The sequence below is a fragment of the Akebia trifoliata genome, chromosome 5 (genome assembly GCF_017979445.1).
Source record: "Akebia trifoliata isolate Shusen 1 chromosome 5, ASM1797944v1, whole genome shotgun sequence".
In the NCBI taxonomy this organism is placed as follows: domain Eukaryota; kingdom Viridiplantae; phylum Streptophyta; class Magnoliopsida; order Ranunculales; family Lardizabalaceae; genus Akebia; species Akebia trifoliata.
This window is the reverse complement of record NC_141379.1, coordinates 23,122,706-23,139,013: the sequence shown is the minus strand read 5'-3', so window position 1 is coordinate 23,139,013 and position 16,308 is coordinate 23,122,706. Positions and strand designations below refer to the sequence as shown.

Below are 16,308 nucleotides of genomic sequence, written 5' to 3'. Positions count from 1 at the left end.
CATAAATTGCTTTATGAACTTGAACTAATCTCCTCTCCATTTAGTTTTTTTTTTTTTTTTTTCTCCTCAAATTGCTAGTGGTGCCAAATGAGGAGTGCCACCGATTTTTTACAAGGAGATGGGCTTTAATTTTGTTGCCAAAATCTTAAGTTGCATGAAAGAGCTCACTATTTCAAAATATATGTGCACGAATTCCAAAAAAATCTTCTTGCCCCTGGTTCAGAGAATAACTTGGATGTACCAATCTCAGCTAACTCCCTCAAAATAGTAGGGACAACTTTCTTCTAGGTAGTTTGGACTTAAATGTGTACTTCCCTAGTTGAGTAGATCGAATAAGTATGCTACTCTCTGGAAAATTAGCTCGGTAAGGTTATATGCCTAGAAGCAAGTAGCCCAAATTTAAATTTGGGGGTTTTGATGCTCTAATCTTGAGGCATCTTATTCCAAAGCCTAGAGATCTGGACCTTGCCATTTGTGCTACCACATGGCATGACTCTTGGGAAGTGGGCTATTTATCGGGCTAAACAATTATAGAAAAATGGATTTGCTAGCGGCATTTACAAATTAGGGTGTAATTGCTGTCAATTGTAACTGCAGGCCGCTACTATAATAAGGGAGAGCCCTTGCTGAGTATCAGGATAGATCCTAAATATTTCACCTAAAGTTTCAATGACTCTTTGGATTTGTGATCTAACTCGAGCATTAAAGCTTCTTTGGTAGGCATCACACTGGTGTCACAGTAGTGACGTTCTACCAATGAAGAAAACGAGTTCAACTTAATGTTTGGAGAAAACTTGATCTGTAGATCTAATCGACTATATGTATCTCAAGGGGTGTTGGCAGAAATGTTGCCAAAGTGTCCATTTCTAATAGCCAACGATCTATTGAAAACATGGAGACTTGTCACTTTTTTTTTTTGCAGATGCTAGAAATCCAATGGAAATATTTGATAATCTTATAATTTTATACCTTTGCTAAACATTGGATCCTCAAGTTCTGGCTCCAGCTTATTTCTTTCATCTCAACTTGCTTTTGGTACTCAGTTTAAATATTCATTCTCTTATTTCTTTTTTCGGAAGAGATAGATTTAACTTCTTTTTTTTTCTGTCATAGTGATATTCTCCAAAATTATCGTATTTTTGAGATCCACCCTCCTAAATTCTACACGATTTCGATGTTCTATTTTCTTTGTGAGAGTCTTCAATTTGAGACTAAACATGTGCCTTGCCTTGGTCTCAAAGGAGAAGTAATTCCACTACTCTCCATTAGACTACTGGAGCCACATGTTTTCGAATCCCAAAGGAAACAGAAGATGGGAGATACCCCCACAATCTAGAAGGGCACATGATTAGAGGTCAGTAAGCGATTGCCATATGGGGACACTATGGAAATGTTACTCCCTGCTATTAGAAATGAATAGTCTTTCCAACATGCACACATCTATGGCCTTTTCTCTCATGAGAAATATTATTCTAGGAATAATAAAAAGGCCAACTAGCTCAGCCCAAAATTGAGCTTGGAGGGCGCTATCGTGAAGTCCATATAGAACTGTTAAAACATAAGGGCCACAATAAGATTAAAGTGGAAAAATTGCCACCTAGAATATACACAACCCATATGGTCTTCTTATCCCATATGATAACAACCTCAACAATCAATCCCAAAGTATGGAGGTTTCACCACCCAAAGTCTCACCTGCCCCAAAGGTCCCTAATAATATTTTCATCCATATTCTTAACTTATTTTCATGTAAAACACCTATTTTAACTTTCCAATTCTTATTATTTGTTTCTTGTACGACTTTGAGCAAATGCCTATACACTAGGTTTAAATTAGTTGCATTCCATTTACACTTTGAATTGGCCTCTAATACTAGGTTCAATTGCGGAGTGGGGTTTATAAATAACCAAAACACACTACTACTCCTTCACAGGAGCTATAGATGGTCCAAGTTATTTTGAATGGCTGAAATTTTAGAGCTAGAGGCGGTAAAATTAGTCAAGCGACTGTAGTTCCCTTCATCATTTGATGATAGTCTTCACCACTTTTCTCCTTCCCAAGATTGTACTTTTCATTCACTGAGGTACACTAGGAGTTCCTTTGTTAGAGGCAGCCATATCCGAAGAGAAACATGCCACCTCGTTCATGAGCAGAAGATCACCAATTCTCCTCTTGCTATTTCTAGTGATTTTAATCAGGTTTCCCTACTTGAATCGAATTAACAGTAAAAGTTTTATATTCAACAACTAAGGAAAACTTACGAGGAATATCAGAAAAGACTCCAGCCGGATGGATTTAGTGTCAATTAGAAAACCCTCCTAACTAGCTAATACAACTTTAGGTTGAACCTCTAGGAGAGTGAAATGTCAGCTGAGTAAGAAATCTGTTGGAGCTAGTATGTTTTTTTCTAATCAATCTATGTGTTTTTTGTTGGTTTAGTGGTAGGGCAGGGGGGGGGGTGTTTATTCTTTAAGCTTTTCTTATTTTTTAAGTTGGCAAATCTTGATCATGCATCTAAACTTGAGTGATAATCATATAATATCTTTTAATAATATGTATTTTTAACTTATGTGAGATAAACCAGTAAATTGTGTTGAGAGAAGTATTTACCTATTACCAAAAAAAGACAATCATTTTTTTAGCTATGGAATGAAGTTAAAAAAGGCTAGCTGACAATTTTTTGGAAGTGGTAAAAGCTTTACAGGAAAAATCAATTTAAATGATTAAATTAAACCATCGTGTAGGCTTCGCCACGGCATCACTTTGCCCAAAGGTAGCCAATCACTTAGGTTCGCCTAATGCTTTTGACTACATTGCTTTTTTATAATTTTTTTCATGGGATAGGTTACTTGGATTGAGCCTTGGATTTCATGGTTTCTATCATCATGATAAAAGCAGGTTGGGAATTGGGTGATGCCTATTACATGCTTGTCTCTGATTCTTGAAGGAATTGGATTATATCTGCCCAAATGGCAAATATTTCTTGCATAATTTTTCTGAAACGCTCTTCTTCATGGAAATAAGAGAACACCTACACATGGTTTGTTCCTTGCAAAACTACCATTGTCGTTTAGTGCTTGTATACCTATGGAGGTTTCCAACAGCTGTCTGAAGAATGTAAAACAGGCATGGAGAAACTCTCTCTCTCACGTGTGCGCACAGGCACATATTGCATGCTCTTATCGTTTGAATTCCAGATGCATTAATGTTTTGGATGGTTACAGATCTTCCTATATCATCCATTAGATGTGTTTCATATGACATCTTTAAATGTATTTGCTGAAACAAGATAGTTATTGATTAGTAGCGCATAGAATTATTATGGCTATTGTTTAATAGGTGCTTTGGGAATTAGTTGGTGAATCTCAGTGTTACTAACAATGTTCGGTCATGTAGATTATTTGCACTAAATGTATCATTGTTCTTGTTTGATCATTTGATTCATCTAATTTAACCTTGTTAACATTCAGAATGCCGATTATTGACAAATTTAAAGATATGGGAACTGTTGTAATGGGAAAAATCGAGTCTGGTAGCATCCGTGAGGGTGATTCGTTGTTGGTCATGCCCAATAAGGTCTCATCTCTTATCTGACCTTTCTTCTCGAACTTTATCCTGATGGAATTTAATAAGAATTGAAGATTTTATGTCGATTTACAGGCACAGGTGAAAGTGCTAGCTATATACTGCGACGAAAATAAAGTACGACGTGCAGGGCCTGGTGAAAATGTTCGGGTCAAGTTGTTTGGGATTGAAGAAGAGGACATATTGTCTGGTTTTGTTCTGTCAAGTGTTGGTAAGTTTCTTCCTCAACAAGCTAAATAGTTCAATGTGATTGGTTTAGTTGCCTTCATCATTTAAAATTTGGTCCAGGATAGATTGGGACATCTACTTAAATGACTTGGTCAAATTTTGAACCATATGGTGCTCAACTAACTTTCTGGTGTAGGGGTGGGGTTTGTTTTATTAACCTGTGGGTCTGAGATGCATTTGTGGCATCTTTATCATCAGATGATTCTCAAGTAGAGGACCTTTTATGTACACCAAATTGCCATCTGCCATCTTTTTCTCCTTTTTAGATTTGTGCATCTTATCCATGTGAGCAAATAATCTACATGACCAAACATGCTTTGAACGAGTTGTTTTTATTTTCTTTAATTTTATTTTATTTGTAGAGATTGGGGGGGTTCCATCGAATTGAAGCAGGTTTTTGACTGATCTTTTTGAAACACATACCACCTGCTGTGTATACTTCCTTTCAATGTTATTCTCATGGGCATGATATTGTTTTAATGCGGAACGCAATTGATGATGAGAATTACTACAATTTTATTTCGCTAATGGTGAAATCTTCCTACTCAAGGAGAATTGATGGGGACATCAAATCTTAAAAAGTAGATTTTAATTTTTATTTAGATTTCTGTTTTAGGGCTTCTTTTCATATTTTTTCGGCTTATTTTAATGTTTTATTAGCCCATGATGTTAGTATAGGTGTTCTTTGGCAATTTAGTAACTTTATATTGATTTTTTTATGAGTTTTCATAGGTTGAAAATTCAAGAGAAATAAAATTACGGGATTGGGACATAGATGGTATTTCTGCTTTTATTTTATTTAAGTTGTTTTAAGTTTATTTACAACTATTGGATCTCTTTATTTTAATTGGATGATTGAAATTAGATTTAGGGTTTAGAGAACATTAGAAATACTTGCTTCTTGCTGTAATTTTCTTCAATGATAAATAAAATTAAGATTGAAGCTTTGATATTCCCATTGATGGTGTGAGGCCATTTTGAAGTGAGTTCAAGGTAACATTTGTTTTCTCTATCGATTTTTCAATCAACGTAGGTATTTTTTTTTTCTAAACATCTTCTTTCTCATTTTCTCTATTAAATTTCTGTTTTGAACCTCTAAAGCATCCATAAACCCTAATCCAATTCCAAATCCTTAATCATTACCCAATAAACCATAACATTTAATCCCTTCCTTACCCTATAAACCTTAACCTTTAACCATTTTCGCTGAGACTGTAGTCATACTTGCCCAAAATCCAAAATTACATTATCTTATCTTACCCAAATCCTTATCCAATCCCCAACTAGAGTTTTCTAAATCCCCCATTTTTCCTAGATCAAATTCCATTTTCTTATCTCTCCTCATCGTCCTGCATCATGTTTCCTTTGTTCAACATGAATGATTTTGGAGATTTTAGAAGGTTTAAGTAGGGCATATTGGATTCTTTAGGCATGTTTTGACAAATTGGACAATGAGGATTCTATTAGAGTTCAAAGACATTTTTGCCCGAGGCTAAGAAGAAATGCCTGGGTTGTCAACTAATTTGACAGTTCATAAACTTGCATTGTACTCCTATTTAAAACATTGAAGCAAACCCCAAGAACATTTGGGTAAAATCAAAAGAAAATTAGGCTAAAATTGGAGATACATGTAAAAAGGGATATTCAAAAATATTATGGCTGAGAAAAATATGAATAATCAAATAAAATTGTATGGATTTTAGTTATTTGAACAAAGCTTGCCATGGAAACGATTTTACATTGCCAATATGCATCATTTAATCAATATAACCTCTGCTGATTGTAAGTGATCTGCAGTGATTGGCATTTTGAGGGTATTGGCAGATCAAACTGGCAGACTCTAAATAGCAGTTTTGTCACACTGGTTAAGAGTACAGTTGATGTCATTTGATTTGAAGGACGCTGTGGCTGTTTATCAAATAGCTGTGACCACAACCTTTTTTAGAGATATGATGCATGTCGAGGTGAAAAGTTATGTTTATGCTTTATAGCAAGGTTCGCTGTTAAGAGTAGTATTTGGAAGGTGTAGAAAGAGATCGCTGACTATGCATCCTTTGAATTGAGCATATGGAAATATTTCATGAAAAAGGTTTGTGATTTATAGTTACATAATGTGGATTGAGAAACAAACAGTATCAGTCTCCATAGAATCCTTCCTCAACAATAGGCCAGGGAATGTCCAATGGTTACCACAAAACTGAAAATGGGGTGGATTGCTGAGGCTATCCTTCAATTAGTTTAGTAGGTGATTTACAACTTTACCACTAGCTTTACACTGGGGAAAAAGGTTACAATGATATAAAGTGACCAACTTTCAAAATCTTATCCTGCCGTCCAAGGTCTGAAAAAAGAAATATATTTGAGGGGGATTTTGGAACTGAAGGGAAGAGAACAAACAAACATGGTGACTCGTTTTAGGAACACGGCTCGTTCAGTCACTTCACTCGCTGCTGGGGGCTTCATAGTTCCATCAGCGCTGTAAGTAGTGAAATGGTTGGATAAAGAATGGCTCCTGGTGGCTGTTATCGCTTCCAACAATCCATGGTCCCTCTCATGGTGGAAATGCTTGGCATGAAAACTCTCCACAGGCTCATATACATGAATTAGGGGCTATCTCTAATGGTTGCTATGTAAGGAATTAAGTATCTGAATTCAACTTGGTAGTTGGAGAATCATGTTTGGTCCAAAGAAATCAGTCCAACTGGTGCAACTTCTCATGCTTCATGGAGGTCGGTGCTGGACATGGATGTCATTGTTTTTTGGAAAAAATTAGGGTTTGGAGCTCTGTTTGGGATAAAGAAGGTGAAGATGTTCGTTAAGGAAATGCGAAGAGCAATGCTTTAGTGAAAATGTTCCAACTTAGAAGAAAGCTTTATATTCCCAAAGATGTTGACTTTTTTAATGTGGAAATGAGACAAATGGCAGCTTTATTTGCTTGTGCAAAGTTCAGGGGCATATGTGATGTTTCCCTTTTGGTCACTGCGCAATCCTGACTTCAGTGCATTATATTTCCAACGTCACAATAATTACTTCACTACTACAATTTGTTGGTGCCAACCCTTGAGCTTCTTTCCGGTGGACTGTGACCAAGGGTGCTGTATTGTTAATGGTAAAAGGTAAAAAATTGCTCAAACCCAAGAAGAGAAAGGAGCACAATAAGGTTTGTCGGAGGAGGTAAAATACCTGGACTAGTAGGGAAACCTATATCCACACGTAGAGAGTGGGCATGTCAATGTGGTCATAGTGGTACTGCTAGCAATTGCATCATACTGAACGAACATGCCTAATGACTGTCTTGGGAGAATCAATATATATATAGGGAATGCTAACGTCCAAGATCTCATGGGGATGTTAGCACTGTCCAATAAATTCACTCTTCAATAATACTTATCCATATTTTGTCTTTAGTAAAAAAAACGAGGGTATGTTGGTTTTTTACATAATAAACACATTTATTATGCCCCTAATAAATGCATTTATTATGTTGGCATTGATTGCCAAAGAATTTATTACAAAAAAGGCATTTAAATCAAAATATTAAAATGCTTGTAGCATTTATTATTTAAAAGACCGATATGCCCTTATCTTTTTCACTAAAAGATAAAATGTGGAAGGGTATTATTGTAAAGTGAATTTGTTGGATAATGCTAACGTCCCCATGAGATTTTGGACGTTAGCATTCCCCTATATGTATATGTTGGCCAACATTGGGAACCAACATATCATCTTATATGGGTTAGAAGTAGGGGTGGTAATGGGTTGGGTCGTGTCGTGTTCGTGTTGTGTTGAAGGAAGGGTATTATGAAAATTTACCAAACCCAAACCCAACCCATTTAATAATCGTGTAAAAAACTTAAACCCATACCCAACCCATTTATGAGTAGGTATACCTGACCTAACCCATATATAACCTATTTAATAAAATTCTAATATTTATTGGGAAAAAAATAATGTCACACAACTGTAAACTTTGTTAAATGGTGAAACATAATTTTCTTTTGGAATTTTTTTTCAAAGTTAGTAGAATTGTCCTTTACAACCTATGACATAAGCACATGATTTTGGATGGTCAGAAATTTTCCTCAGTAAGGAAAGTGTTTTTCAATATTATTATTATTATAGTTATAATTGGCTAAGCAAAATGTATTTCATCGGCACATGAGACATACAAGCCTTACTAAGTAAGATTTTAAATCTGCATGACGGTCATTTTGCAATAGGAATCAAACACTACATAACTCTAGATTATTCCTCTAGATTATTGGAATAATTTAGTTAGTTGCTATTTTAGTCATAATTAATTAGTAGTGATAGTCTTTTATTTATTTTTTACTTGTAAAGGCTTTTCTATAATTTGACTCTTAATTAATATAAATTTATGCCAAGCTCTCACAAAGAGACTTGACTATTATTCTTCTCAAATTTTTCTTGGTATCAAAGTGGGCCTTTCTCTTCTCCATGTCACCCAATTCATATCTCCACGTGTTATGGCCCAATCCAGCCCACATGTGTAGGGGCGTGTTGAGTTTAGTCCCACATTGGACACCAATTGCTTTGTCTCTCTCCTTATAAGATCTTGGGCCTCTCCACTTATTGCCAATTGTTTTTGAGTTGGACTCCTAAATTTATCAAGAAGAATAATAGTCAAGTCTTTTTGTGGGAGTTTGGCAGGAATTTATATTAATTAAAAGAGTCAAATTATAGAAAAGCCCTTACAGGTAAGAAATAAATAAAAGACTATCACTACGAAGTAATTATGACTAAAATAACAATTAATTAGATTATTCCAATACTCCCCTTCAAGATGGGGCGAATATATCAACTAAACCCAACTTGACAAGGTGAGAATTAGTGATAGACGGACCAATTTACTTCGTAAGCATATCGACAAGCTGATTTGAAGAAGAAACGAAAACTGTCTGAAGGTCACCAGATCAAACTTTCTCCCTGGGAAAGTGAATATTAACCTCAATATGCTTAGTTCTTTCATGAAGAGTGGAGCCAGAAGCAAGTATAATAGCAGACTTGTTATCACAGAACAAAGTAGAAGAGCCAGAAATAGAAAAATCCAACTCTGTCAACAAAGATCGAAATCAAATTAGTTTACATGTACCAAGAGTCATAACACGATACTCAACTTTAGCAAAAGAACAAGATACCACATTCTGTTTCTTACTTTTCCACGATATAAGATTATTACCATAAAAGGTACAAAGATTGGAGGTAGATCTCCTATTTGTAAGAGAGTCAGCATAATCAGCATTTGTAAAATAGGACAAATGCGGTTGAGCAGTGGAAGAATAAAAAAGCCCATGATCAGGATGTGATTTCAAGTAGCGAAGAATGCAATAAACTGCATCAAGATGAGAAGTACGCGGAGTATGCATGAACTAACTGACCACACTGACTGCAAAGGACAAGTCTGGTCCAGTGTTAGTCAGATAAATCAGACGACCTACAAGTCTTTGATAAGAAAAGGGATCCGATAAAAAATCGTCAGAATTAGCTTGAAGACGATAATTCTGATCCATAAAAAAGGAAGTAAGACGACAACCAAGCATTTCAGTGTCCTGAAGAAAATCAAATATGTATTTACATGGAGATAGCGATATACCACAGCGAGAGCGGACCACTTCTATCCCCAAGAAGTACTTGAGTGGACCCAAGTCCTTAACCTCAAAAACACAACCCAATAGCATCTTAACCCTATCAATCCACTATGCATTTTCTCCAGTCATAATGATGTCATCCACATAGGTTAAAACAATGGTACAACGACCATCCACTCATTGACGAACAAAATAAGTATGATCTGAATGACATCTAGAAAACTCCATAGAAAGAATAACTTCAGAAAATCGTTGAAACCAGGCTCGTGGGAACTGTTTTAGGCCATACAGAGATTTAAGAATATGACATACCTTCCCAGAATACTCCCCTGAAGTCGAAACCCTGGAGGAGGGTCCATATAAATAACTTCAGTCAAATCAAAATTCAGAAAGGCATTCTTCACATCAAGTTGGTGAAGTTGCCAGGAGTTATACGTAGCTAGGGAGATAAGAAGTCGAACAATGGAAAGTTTGGCAACATGAGTAAATGTGGTATTAAAATCTTTCCCCGAGTCTGTGTAAACCCCTTAGCAACTAGACATGCCTTATACCTATCAACAATACCATCTGCGAGATATTTCAATGAAAAAATTAGGGTAAAAAATTATAAATATAAATAAATAACTTAGTAAGAAAAGTATTTTTTTTCTCAAACTAAAGTTTAACCATTTATTACTTTAAAAATATCTTAAAACACTCTTTATTTTTTATAGAACTTGAAAATAAACTTGTATTAAGAAAAAGTTCTAGGAAATTCTAGAAAAAATGAATAATTTAAAAAATTCTTAAATAATTGTTGATATATTTAAAATTATACGTTAATGATAAAATAACCAAACATGTCAAAATGGGTTAAGCGGGTTGATGCCCAGAACCCAGACACGGACCCATTTAATAATCGTGTTAGATGGGTTGACACTATTATGACCCAAACCCAATTAGGTTTGACTCAAACCCACTAACTTCGTGTCGTTTTCTAGTTGTGTTCGTTGATTGTGTTGAGATTGCCACCCCTAGTTAGAAGTTTCTGAATGGGCTGATTTTTTGTGAGGATGCCCATTCTGAAAGTTCTAAAGTGGTTTACAAGATGAAGAATCACGGGCCGTCAATTTTTACTGTTAACCAGTAAACTAATTTTGATGAGGTTAGAGGTTTCATAATGGGCAGATTTTTTGTAAGGATGATCTTGGCTCTTGATCCTGCCTCCTATATGTAAGTACGTTTGTACAACAACTAGATCAGCTTGCCATGGGGTCAAACCCACATATCTATCCATGGAAAGGTAGGATTTCCGGCGAACTCAAAATATCCTCCAAGTAAAAGTAGAACTCCCATGCGTTTTGATACCCTAACTCTAGTAGTATGAAGCTTGTACCTAGCATGGTGCTCTCACTTAAGAAGCCTACTCCTGCTTCTGGTTATAAAATAGTTCAATTTTAATTTTTTGAAGATGCTTTCACATTCAACATAAAATTGTTTTCTGGTGCTTCTGGTAATTGAGTAAAAACCTCATTTGGAAGCTTTTCTACAACTGGCTTTTTAGGGTATGGGTTGATCACATGTTAATTTCCTTATTTTCCCACGGGCAACACTTTGATAACCATTATCTCCATTCCTAGTGAAAATAGCAAAAGAAGAGAGCCAGACAAACCATATCCATGGATTCAATGGGAATTGAAAATGGGATAAAATTATAATGAATGCTCATATGTTGAATGTTTTTAATTTTGAGATACTAGCAAATGTATTCAGCAATTATAATGAACTCTTATGTTGAAAATTTTCAATGCTGAGATAATAGCTCTTAACTTGGTATGTTCAGCCAAAGAAAGAAGAAAAAGCTTCTGAAATGGTATCTTGAAAGTTTGATTATTTCAATTTTACTATGTACTGGTTGTGATGTTCTAAACATATTCTCCCTTGCAGTAAAACCAATAACTGCAGTTTCTGAGTTTGATGCCCAGTTACAAATCCTGGAGTTGCTTGATAACGTAAGCATAAATAGATCTTCCAAGAACTTGCCATTATTTTCTGTAGTCAAGCTTTATTTCTTTCCATTCTATAATGTTTCTTTACTCTTTCGGAACGTACAGTTGTGTACTGATTTGAAGAACTATTGACATTCCCTCATGTTCCAGGCAATTTTTACTGCTGGTTACAAGGCTGTATTGCACATTCATTCTGTTGTTGAGGAGTGTGAGATTGTTGCATTGCTACAGCAAATCGATCCGAAGACAAAGAAGCCTATGAAGAAGAAGGTTCTTTTCGTGAAGAATGGTGCTGTTGTTTTTTGCCGTGTTCAGGTTGACCCATTGATCTACTCTTAGTGAGAAATATACCAAAACGGTTCATGAAAATTGAAAAATTACCAAACGATGCACTATTCATTTTAAATTCTGAAAATGGTAAATTACTGTTTTTAGAAATAAGTTATTTTACTAAAACGGTAAAATTTGAAATGAACAGTGTTTAATGCCAAAAATGCCCTTTTACTGTTCTTGTATAAAACAGTATACATATCCCGTGTAAGTAAACGGATAGAAATATAACTGTTTTAGTATGTTGATGTTTCCCTTCCAAGATTTATTATATTTCATCACTCTGTACTAAAACAGTTATATTTCTATCTGTTTACTTAAACAGGGGATGTTTATATTGTTTTTATGAAAAAAACGGGATGTTTATTTTTGGTATCTAAATACTGTTCATTTCAAATTTTATCGATTTGGTAAAATAACTTATTTCCAAAAATGGTTATTTACCATTTTCGGAATTAAAATGAATAGTGCACCATTTTGGTAATTTTTCAATTTTTGATGCATGTTTTGGTAAATTACCCACTCTTAGATCCATCAAGTTGCACTAAGTGGATGATAATTACTGAATAATAACTTTTGTGTCTTCAGGTGAATAACTTCATATGTATTGAGAAGTTCTCCGATTTTCCACAACTTGGAAGGTTTACTCTTCGTACTGAAGGTGATGATCTAACAATGCAGTCCTCATGCAATTTTGTTCTTTAATATGTTGTGAAGTTAAAAGAGCTTAATGTTTTTACAGGAAAAACTGTCGCTGTGGGGAAAGTAACTAATCTTCTATCTTCCGGGAGCAGTGGATCTTCAACAATCTTGGCATAAAATGTAAGGAATGATTAATACTTCAGTTTCTTACATACTTGTTATAAAATCCTTGTTTATTGTTGTATTGGTAGCATTTTCCTATAAATTAACAGACATATTTCAATGACTATGCTGGCAGTAGACATTAGGTGTCTAAATATTAGTGGTTGGGTGTATAATAATGTTCTCTCAATGATGATGCTTACGGTTGATGTTAGGTATCTAAACATTAGTGGTTAGGACTTAGGAGTATGATAATGTAGTCGGTTAGATTGCATAGTAGTAGAGTTAGTTGCTCAGTCTAGGGATCAGGATTTGGGAATTTATGTTAGATTTGATTCTCTCGAGACAGAGCATTAGTTGGTTTTGGAATTTCTGCATAAAAATGTTTTGTAAATTGCAATTGAAAAATCAATCAAGAATCAAAGTAGTACAGGTTGCATGAAAACTTTGAGGATCCCGAATGCTCAAAGTTGATCTCTTCTCATCCCAATTTCTTCAATTTTTTTTTTTCTTTTAATGATTTACAGTTGTTTGGAATCTGGATTCTGAATAGTTACCTTTGATAGTTGTCTTTGTATGGAGTGAACATGTGGGCAATAGATCCAAATAAATGAAAATTCATTAGTTTTTATTTGCTTGCCTTCCACTTGGACAATTATATTTGTTTCTCAAGTAACATGGTCATTTTTCGTTTCTTCTTTGCAGGACAATGAAATTTTTTGAGTTCATAATAGGGTAGGAGAACCCCTTGTGCGAATTGATTTAAGTAAAGTGCACACCAGTGTTAATGCCACATACGGCTTACAGATGATTGAATTGTGTGATACTGAAATTCCACCATAGGAAAGTTAGTTACCCTCGGCAATGTCCATGCCTGTGGATCACCATTTTTGTTGGGTTTCAATTTTTGAACATTGTAATTACTACCCATGTAAACGTCAAACTTGGTTGATATTTGTACTTTCAATATTGACTATTTTTCCATCCATTGGCAATTGTAATAGTAAGTTGAGCATGTTGTAGCCAATATAATCAGTCGTGATTGAACTATTATTATTTGATATGTTAGAAGTCTTTTCAAGTACTTTTTATTTTTATTTTTATGATGATAGACTTGTTATTGTGTTATGAGTAATGATTAAATGACTCGCCCCATGTTGCATAGTCAATCAATCGACTCCCCTGATGTGACATGTGGTAGAACTGTAGATTTGTACTCCTCGGGATACACAACTGCACATCCCCAATAAATATGTGTAGTTATTTATCTCGAGGAGTACAGATCTAGCACATGTCACTTGGGGGGAGTCAATTGAGTATGCCACATGGGGGAGTCCTTTTATCACAACTCTTGTATTATTGGTGGTTAACTTATAATGGAAAACTTATGGAGCCCTTTCGAAAGAATCTCTCATTCAAAGTAATTTGGTTTTTTCACACTGGTTTGAGCATCCAAAATAATGCGAAATGGCGCATTTCAGGCACACTGCCCCCATCCATCCTTGAAAGCTTTGACAAAGTTAACTAGTGGATTACAAAAACATACGACGCACTGTGGCAAGTATTCGTTTTGTACCACTTTGTCTGTGTTGTTGGCATCAAGTTTCATTAGTTGCTGTGTTTTTTCTGTTAAATACACAAATGGTTTCACATGCTTGTCTCTATCTCCTCCAAAAATCACCTTTCTATGATTTGATTATGCTGCTGGAACCCACTATCGAGAGATCCTGACTTTGAATGGGTTCGTTTTCTTTTTATCCTTGGTAGCAGTGATATTTATGCTTCAAGACTGATATATCTTGACCTTAGTCTATTCTTGTATACTAATGAAAACTGATCTCATTGTCCACCATCAGCATCATCTTAAATCTTATAGTTGGTGTCATCATTATCATTGTCGTCACTAGGGCTGTCAATGGATGGACAAATTCCGAATTCATATCCAAATTTTTGGATATTATTCAAAATTTTAGGATATCAAATTTGAATTCGGTTATCTTTTAATATCCGAATGTGTTCCGGATACGAATTTGAATATTGGTATATCTGTATTGATAATATTTGATTCAAAATTTAATTTATATAAATATATTATTAAAAACATTTTTCTTTAAATCCCTTTTGTTTATTCGATCTCTCCTCTCTACTTCTTCTCAGCTCTTCATTTAGGCAATATGTAGAAGCTAGGATTTGTAAAGTGCGAACCACCCACCGCCATCTTCATCATCATCTCCAATGAAATGCCCACGAACCCTCTCATCAATAATTGGAAAATCCTAAACATCAATTTTTTTTTTTTTCTGGAATTTTTCTATGGATGTTATATAATAAAGAAACCCTAAAATTCAGATTTTTTTATATTTTATTTTTGGAATTTTTTCCACTGAAGGAAGTTCTTTTAACTCTAGTGCCGAATTAGATATTGTTGAATATCCGATAAAGTTTATTAGATTTGAATTCTGCCATCGATTTGACTATCTTTTGGACTCGAATTTGGATATAGGTATATTTGAATTGATAAGTATCCATTGACAGGCCTAGTCTCAACGAGTACCCGATGAACTCAAAATCGATTAATTGGTTTTGGGTATGGTATGAGAGACTTGATTAATATTTGGGTAGTCATTTTAAGGACCCATTAAGAATTGGGTCTCCACTGGGTACCCATCAGGTATCCATTGGGCAAATATTTTTATTTTTTATTTTTTAAATTATTCAAGTGGATTTTTATATTTATTATTTAATATATTATTAATTAATAGTAATTACTAGTTATGTAGAGAGGTTTCAATATCTTCTCAAATAACTAACTTAATTCTCAAGTTTTAATTCCTTCTAATTTTTTTTTTTTTTTTTTTTTAACGTTTGTACATATTCCCTTCTCTCCCTCTCAAGTTTCAACTTCAAAGATGAACAAATTGTACTCAAGATATTAGATGTTAGATTTTTCTCAACTTGAATCCTTTGAAAGATTAAAACATGCCATTCAAAGTTCAGGACGGTACAAATTACCAAGGTAGTAAGGATTTCACCCTTAAGGGTTCTTGGGGTCACCACATGACATCAAAAAATGTAATTTAATGATTTAGAGTTGTAGAGGACAAAATTCTATGAACTTTGGATAAAAAAAACATCCAAAAAAAGTTATTTTTCACCATTGAATTTTTAAAAAGTAAGGTGGAAATTCGGTAGTCGTCCCTTTTCATGACCTTGGATCAAGTTCAATTTTATGTTTTACTTTTTATTTTATTATTTTTTAAATCTTAGCTTTTGGATGAAATTTAGAGGTCTGTATTTTTGGATTGCTAATGTCATCATCCATTTCGGCAAAGCGTCCCTTAGTAATTAAGTTTTTTATTTTTTTTATTTTTTAAAATCTTAACAAGTACACAATGAGTTTCGAGTATTTGTTGGGTCAGTTATAGTTTCAAGGGTTAGAACTGAAATCGATCGAACCAAAAATCAGCCCATTCCAAAACTTCTAACCCCATGTTTACAAGTTGAAAAATCATGGACCGTCCATTTTTTGTAAACCATTTGTGATGGGGTTAGAAGTTTTGGAATGGGCTGATTTTTAGTGAGGATGATCTCCTCACCACAAAGATCATTCTCACAAAAAATCAGCCAATTCCAAAACTTCTAACCCATGTAGGACAAAACATGTTGGCAAATTGTTGGGTAAATGGTTGGGTGCCAAACGAGACTCATATATATATATATATATATAGGAGACGGTTCAGCAGCCCTAAAGTTTGCCAAGTTTG

At 34.7% G+C, this 16,308-nt stretch overlaps 1 protein-coding gene across 1 annotated transcript in view; it reads left to right on the top strand.

Annotated features, from left to right (window-relative positions):
- The window catches only part of LOC147401670 (uncharacterized), a 56,212-nt gene extending 42,605 nt beyond the window's left edge, over positions 1–13,607 (top strand). The window contains exons 13-19 of the mRNA XM_086443032.1: positions 3,471–3,576; positions 3,661–3,796; positions 11,349–11,413; positions 11,561–11,725; positions 12,329–12,401; positions 12,483–12,562; positions 13,250–13,607. Coding sequence (XP_086299158.1) covers positions 3,471–3,576; positions 3,661–3,796; positions 11,349–11,413; positions 11,561–11,725; positions 12,329–12,401; positions 12,483–12,559 — 622 coding nt within the window. The 3' untranslated portion in view covers positions 12,560–12,562; positions 13,250–13,607. The remainder of the gene's footprint in view (positions 1–3,470; positions 3,577–3,660; positions 3,797–11,348; positions 11,414–11,560; positions 11,726–12,328; positions 12,402–12,482; positions 12,563–13,249) is intronic.
- Positions 13,608–16,308: the final 2,701 nt, after the last annotated feature.